This window comes from Poromitra crassiceps (assembly GCF_964638095.1).
Source record: "Poromitra crassiceps genome assembly, chromosome: 30".
In the NCBI taxonomy this organism is placed as follows: Eukaryota; Metazoa; Chordata; class Actinopteri; order Beryciformes; family Melamphaidae; genus Poromitra; species Poromitra crassiceps.
In genome coordinates, this window is record NC_139652.1 from 12,565,456 (window position 1) to 12,572,955 (window position 7,500).

Below are 7,500 nucleotides of genomic sequence, written 5' to 3' on the forward strand. Positions count from 1 at the left end.
GAGGTGACGCAGGTGGTGCTATCACTCTGCCCGCTTGTGTGCGTGTGGGTCTGTATTAGGGGTGTCAAAAATAATCGATTATAAGATGCATCGCGATGCGGACGTGCACGATTCTGCATCGATTCACAAATGTCAAAAATCGATTATAAAAAAAAAAAAATAATAATAATAATCAAATAAAATATAATGGAAGTACATGCAGTTGTTTATTTTAATTATGGATAATAATACAATGCAATTCCAAATGCACTTTTATTTTAAAAGTAGCCACACAGTGAGAAAAAAGAAAGTGAGAAAAAATAAATCATGTATTGCGGAAAAAAGTGATGCATCGATTTAAGATGCATCGAGATGCATCGATAATCGTACTCGAATCAAATCGTAGCCCTCTGAATCGTAATCGAATCGAATCGTGAGGCCAGTGAAGATTCACAGCCCTAGTCTGTATGCATGTGCACATGTCTGCATGTGTGTGTGTGTGTGTGTGTGTGTGTGTGTGTGTGTGTGTGTGTGTGTGTGTGTGTGTGTGTGTGTGTGTGTGCGTGCAGTGTGTGTGTGTGAGTCAGAGCGTCACCTCGCTCCAGTCGCTGGCAGACCACTTGGGACAGGGCTGTTCGTTGCAGACCTCGCTGACGAGCCTCTGGTGCTCGCTGCACTCTCTGTCCACCAGCCGCCTGCCCAGGTTGTTCATGCAGTACGACTCTCTGCTCCGGCTCCCACGACCGCATGACTTAGAGCACTGTGGACATAATATATAATATTAATACATTATATATATAATATAATAACATAATATACCACATATTTACAATGGCTCAGCCCAGGGTGGGAATTTCGTCATTTTAGGCCTTCGGTGCCGCCATTTTTTTTAGGCACAAAGACCACATGCCAGGGCACAAAGGCCATTGCTCTAATTGACATCGTGAAGAGCGATTTTTCTGAAATGTGTGTTGAAATGAGCCAATGACACATCCTTTGCATAGGGCAGGCTACATTAAACCACTGATGCTTTTAAAGCAACTGACAGCAGCAGGCTGGTAGCAGGGCACTGCCAAGGTGGCCTTATAGGGATCTCAGGGCATCACGGCCAGAGGGAGGGGCAACGGAGGCCATGACCTCCATGGCCTCCGTGTATAATGACCAGTGTTGGGCAAGTTACTTTCAAAATGTAATATACTACATATTACTAGGTACTTTCATTTGAAAGTAATACGTTACTTTACAATATTACTTTCTGTGTAGAGTATCTCGTTACTTATTACACTACTTTTGCATTACTTTCACCAAAATAACAGCAGCAGCAGAATGACATCGCCGCCCCGGAACCATCCCGAAAAATAATTTCAACCGTCTTGAAGTCAGTGTAAACTGTCCAAAATTCTAAATGTTATTCTTTTCCTTTGTTATTGTCATCTATAGTGGTTATTTGCATAAAAACACAGTTTGATTAGGAAATAATTGCATCATTTTTAAATATGTGCTTTGATTTAATAAAATGTAACTCAATTTGTAACTTGAGTTACTTGACAAAGTAACTGGTATAATATTATTGAAATCCTATAAGTAATAAGTTATATTACTGAGTTACTGCTAAAAGTAATATATTACATGTAATATGTTACTTTTGTAATGAGTTACCCCCAACACTGATAATGACATCTTCCTCTTTGTATTAAACAATGAGTAGAATGATTCACAGTGCGAATAAGGGCACTGCTTTTGTAATGAAAAGCTGCAAACAATTAAGTCATGAGGGAAATTAAATGAAGCAAGAAATAAGCAATTATCTTCAACCTTTCCCCCATCTATTCTGTCCAAAAATACAGTTATGAAAATGGAAAACATGACTTAGAGCCCAGTACCTGTCCAGCCTGGACTTGGTTGCACTCGTATAACTGCTTATAAAGTGAGCATATCACTTGCGTGATATAACGTGCATCAGAGACTCACGTTTTTGTTTCTTTCAGATGATAATGAACCCTGTACTCATGCCAGCACGTTCACGTACCTGTGACCAGGCGCTGTACTGCCAGCTCTTCAGCAGACAGTCCCCGTGGCAGGGCTCTCTGCTCTGGGGCTTGGAGAGTTCCCCGCACGCCCTGGCCTCCACCCGCTCGCTCTGCCTCTTCAGCGCGCTGTACTTCATACACTGGACGTCCAGGCTGCGGTAGCCTGGGCCACATTTAGCGGAACACTCGCTCTTTCCAGCTACATGCCACCTGGGTGAGAGGCGGGGGGGGGGGGGGGGGGGGGCAAGACGTGTGCAAACGACAGAATAAGGATTGTTAAGCTGTCATATTTGATATATATCAGGTTCATCAAATCGTCTGAGATACTTAGATGTCTGTGTGTGTGTGTGTGTGTGTGTGTGTGTGTGTGTATTCAACTCTTTATTGACAGACACATAAGGTCCAATATGAAGACACACAAGCAAAAAAAAAAAACACTACATTTAAAACACAAAAAAATAAAACAATCAGAACACTAAAGTAAGGCACTATACCAGTGTTTCCAAATGCACGATTGGTATTTCACACTACTGAAACTGGGTTGAGTCAGCAGCATGATAATCAAATTATGAGATACATTCAAACGACAAATAAACTTAAACGTCAGATTTCTCAGAAGAGCATGAAAAGTGCACACTCCTACTTCACAAAACAATTGACTGGCACTCGACCATCTGGGTTTTCTAAGTAGAACCCTCATACAATCATTATAAGCAACCTGCAGCTTTTTAATGCTTGTCTGCTTATATTTTGTGTGTGTGTGTGTGTGTGTGTGATTCAGGGTTCCCACACCTTCGAGGGCTTTTCAAGGACTTTCCAGGCAACAATTCCCTCAAATTCAAGGACTCTCCAACACAGCAGAGTTTGAGACACAGATCAAGATTAAATCATTATTAAATAATTACTGTTACAACAGTGATTATTTTTACAACGAGAATGAGCAGCTTTACAGAAGCTCACAGAAGCTGATTGAAGAGAGAGTGCTGCGTTAACTGTGCTGTGTTAACGTTACGTTAAAAAAAAAAGGTTCAAAATGTCTATTCTTGCACAAAATATATCAATTCAAGCCATTACAATGACCCGTGACTATTTATAAAGTATCAAGTTTTTCAAAAAACTTTCAAGGCCTTGATTTTTTTTTAAATCAAATTCACACACTTTCAAGGAGCCGTGGGAACCCTGGTCCTGTGTTTGCTGTACGTGACAGAAAGTGTGTGCGAGTGTACGTGTGGCGTGTGTGTGCGTGTCTGTGTGTGCGTGTCTGTGTGTGCATGTACAGCATGTGCACCTGAGTTCACAGTCGGTGTTGCAGGGCTCGGCGACGGCCCCGGGACGAGGTAAATGTTCACAGCGTTGGTCCGACACCTCCAGGTGATCGCTCTTGCGCACGCACACCGCCTTGCGTCTCCGCTCACCTGCGTCCACGCAAACCCACCACCACCACCACCACACACACACAGACGCACACGAAGAAAGGCAAGGTTCCAATTAGAACCACATCTGGCAAACGGCTCGCTCGCCAAAAGATCGCATTTCCTCCCCTTTAACTCGTCCGATCGGCTTTCTGACATGGAGCCCCCTTCGCGCTACAGCCTCGGGGGTCCGCGGCGCGGCGGTCTCCGACCCCGTGGAGCAAAGCTGTCCTACTGGAGATCCTGCTGATGATGAACCCACAGGAAGCCTCACCGCGCTGCCTCCAGAGGGGGAGATTTGAAGGGCTTAGTCGGGTTAAGGGCCAGGCTCAGGGGAAGGTGTAAGGAGGAGATGTGGTTGGCCGGGGGTCACACTGGGGATGCCGGGAGGGGCTTTATGGGGGGGAGGTGATGGGTGAACAAGGTTTTTAAATAGGCGTGTGTGTGTGTGTGTGTGTGTGTGTGTGTGTGTGTGTGTGTGTGCGTGTGCGTGCGTGCGTGCGTGCGTGCGTGTGTGTGTGTGTGTGTGTGTGTGCATCAGTGTTGGGGGTAACTCATTACAAAAGTAACATATTACTATGTTACTATTATTATGTAATATATTACTTTTAGCAGTAACTCAGTAATATAACTTATTACTTATAGGATTTCAGTAATATTATACCAGTTACTTTGTCAAGTAACTCAAGTTACAAATTGAGTTACATTTGATTAAATCAAAGCACATATTTCAAAGAGATACAATCATTTCCTAATCAAACTGTGTGTTTTATGCAAATAACCACTATAGATGACAATAACAAAGGAAAATAATAACATTTAGAATTTTGGACTCTTAACACTGATTTCAAGGTGGTTGAAATTATTTTTCCGGATGGTTCCGGGGCGGCAATGTCATTCTGCTGCTGCTGTTATTTTGGTGAAAGTAATGCAAAAGTAGTGTAATAAGTAATGAGTTACTCTACACAGAAAGTAATATTGTAAAGTAACTCAAATGAAAGTAACTAGTAATATGTAGTATATTACATTTTGAAAGTAACTTTCCCAACACTGGTGTGTGCGCGCGTGCGCGTGTGTGTGTGTGTGTGAAACCGGGTAGGACAAGAGAAACAACATGAGGAAGTGAGGAGGAGTTGCTGACAGCACTGACACAACATTGGGAAAAGTTGGAAAATCTCCATTTTCGCACACGCTTCATTCATAAATCTTCCTCCTCGGTCAGGTCATGTGATCAGCGGTAGCGAGGCCCGGTCAGTAACTTTATTGGACGTCTGAGTGTAGTAAGAAAAGGCAGCCATTGTGGAAGAGAGGCTTGTTAAGAGTGTAATGTGCAGAGAGTCAAAGCAACGCAGCTGCCACCAAGACAGCTCACTGACTGTAACAACGCTGTAGGAAACATGTTAGGGCTGTTAAAAATCTTCCCTTTCAAAACTCCACACTTTTTCCAGACCTTCATTATTTGACTGGATTTGAAGATTATCGTCAGTGTTGTTTATGCTTTATGACGACAGCCGCTGTCAGCTAGGCCATGTGTAGATCCTATTCACCTCATTCCTGGACTTACGTTTCCCATGATTCTCAGCGGTTGCCGGTTGTCGACTTCCTGTTTACATTTTTTTCACCAGCAAGGACGTGCGCGCCGCTGTCAAAGAGTGGGAACGTTTGGCTTATTTGACCCGAAATGGCTAAAAATAGTAACGTTGTGTGGTTGCATAGCGGCGATATTTTACAAAAACGAGGTGAATGTCAATTCACTCGTACTGTATGGGCTTATTTTAGCCGAAAAGAAATAGTATGTGGTTGCATAGCGGCCGCTTTTGTTTTGAAGGCTAAACGTCCAAACCGGAACTCTTATTTGGTCATGAACGGAGCTTTAGCGGTCTCTCTCTTTCAAGATTCAAGATATTGTCACTCCGTTGTACAATTATGCAGGTGTGAAATTATTGTGCTGGGGGGCATCATTACAAGACATAGGTAGGTACAAAGTCACAACAATTATGATGATTATTTTCAGTCTCTTTCGCTATGAACGGTCCTGGGCGGAAACAGGCAACCGGCAGCTGGAAACAGGGAGGGAGGGTGTCACGGAAGCGGCCACGGTCTCACCAGGAAACTCGGGAATAGCTGAAAATTATTCTTCACAACAAATATCATAATTTGTGAAATAAAAGTTGGCCTGCACCTGTTACACTGTATGTGCGTTGAGACTGAATGTCAACATTTTGACCGTTTCCCAGATATTTTGTGCAAATTCCAAAGCTTTTTAACATGATCTGAAGCCAACAAGAAATGATCATATTCTTGATCCATACTTTTTGCAGCGTGCCAGGCGTAGGAACGACAGAGATTTGGGTGGCCAGCCATGCTCTTACCCTGACACATGCGGGTGCACTCCAGCCAGGAGCCTGAGGGATCCCAAACAAACTGTTCCCGGTGTTCCTCGATGGGAATGTTGAAGGAGTAACGGACGTCTGGGTTGTACAGGTTTCCCACACACAACACCTGGGGAGGAGACAACGATGAGAATGGCAAGGTCCGAGGATTTAAACAGTGTTCTTATTTTGTCTCAGTCGGCGTAGGTTCTTGTTTAAGAGATAGGGTCACCTTGTTAGACAGAACCTCAGATATATAAAGGATCTAGCCCAATATGCCAGTAGGAGGAGTAACCTGGTTGGTAGGGATGCACGATATATCGGCAATCATATCGGTATCGGCCGATGTTAGTCATTTTTTAACATATCGGTATCGGTCAGATGTTGCAATGTTAATATCGGTTATCGGTATCAGCCAAATTCTTCACATTGAGATGAAATAATGCAGTAAATCTATGATTTATGGGCTTTTACAAATGTTTTTGAAATAAAGAAATGCATAACTTTTTCAAATTCAGTGTTTACATGTGTTTTTCAGTATGTACAACATTTTATTATGATAGAAATGTGTTTTTATACAGATCATATCGGCATCGGTAAATATCGGTTATCGGCCATAACAGCAATCTTAATATCGGTTATCGGCATCGGCCAAAATTTTCATATCGGTGCATCCCTACTGGTTGGTAAACCAGCTGGTCACGTGAACTCACACTTCATTTCGTTCTACCAGACCGTCTAGGCCTCAAGCCCTGGGAGGGCTTCTGCAGAAACGGCAAAGCGTACGAGCCAATCAGCGACCCGCCTCGTAGTTGACATCGTAACCGGCCAATCATTAACGCCGCTAGCAAAACAATAATGGCCGCCTCCTTGCCTCTCCGCCTCGAGGAGTAACGTCAACGTTCGTCGAGTTTAAACAGCCATAAAGTGTAGTTATTGCAGAAATAGACTCAATAACAACAATTAAACAAGTACAGGAGTATGCAACAGCGGAGTTTCTCTGCGGAAAATATTTTTTTTGACGTTCTCCCGAGTGGATTTGGGTTTGACTGGATCCAACGCTGATTGACTGAAGGAGTTGTCTGTCAAGGCAAGTACACCTGTCCAACTTCCACGGTCACCCACTGCAAACACTGCGTGAAAGCTTAAGACCAGACGGTCTGTTAGAACGAAATGAAATGTGAGTTCACGTAACTGACTGGTTTACCAGGCTGCAGTAGGAGTGAGAGAGAGAGAGAGAGAGAGAGAGAGAGAGAGAGAGAGCATATTTTTGAATAAAGAGATCGATCGCGACTAAAACAGCCTGAGAGGAGGAGAAGGAGAGAAGCAGACAGGCTTATTTTCTTCTCCTTGCCTGGAGAACGAGCTCCTCCTCGATGCGCTCGGTGCAGTTGATGCGCTCCTCTTTGGTGTCCGAGCCGCTGTACTCGATGACCGTTCCCTTGAAGGTGATCTCCCTCTTGAACATGGCCACCACAAAGTTCCCGTTCAGGAGGAAGTTGGACTGGCTGTCAGATAACGCTGGAGAAAACGGAGGGAAGCAGAAGAAGAGACGTGCAGGTAAGAAACGACAGATTCAACAATAGCAGAAATCCAAGACGTCAAAGAAGTTACAGCAAGAGAGACGGAATGTGTTGGTCCTGAAATGAGTTTGAGACTCTTGTGGAGTCGCGGTTTTGGAAATGTTTGCAAGATGTGGCGTCGGTC

The 7,500-nt window shown here is 43.7% G+C and overlaps 1 protein-coding gene across 1 annotated transcript in view; it reads right to left on the reverse strand.

Annotated features, from left to right (window-relative positions):
• Positions 1-562: 562 nt before the first annotated feature.
• Positions 563-7,500, reverse strand: part of LOC310800402 (A disintegrin and metalloproteinase with thrombospondin motifs 20) — a gene marked incomplete at both ends in the record, with an annotated part of 84,764 nt that continues 77,826 nt past the window's right edge. The window contains 5 exons of the mRNA XM_083663001.1: positions 563-739; positions 2,009-2,219; positions 3,298-3,424; positions 5,794-5,923; positions 7,148-7,314. Of these exons, the coding sequence (XP_083519127.1) occupies positions 563-739; positions 2,009-2,219; positions 3,298-3,424; positions 5,794-5,923; positions 7,148-7,314 (812 nt within the window). The remainder of the gene's footprint in view (positions 740-2,008; positions 2,220-3,297; positions 3,425-5,793; positions 5,924-7,147; positions 7,315-7,500) is intronic.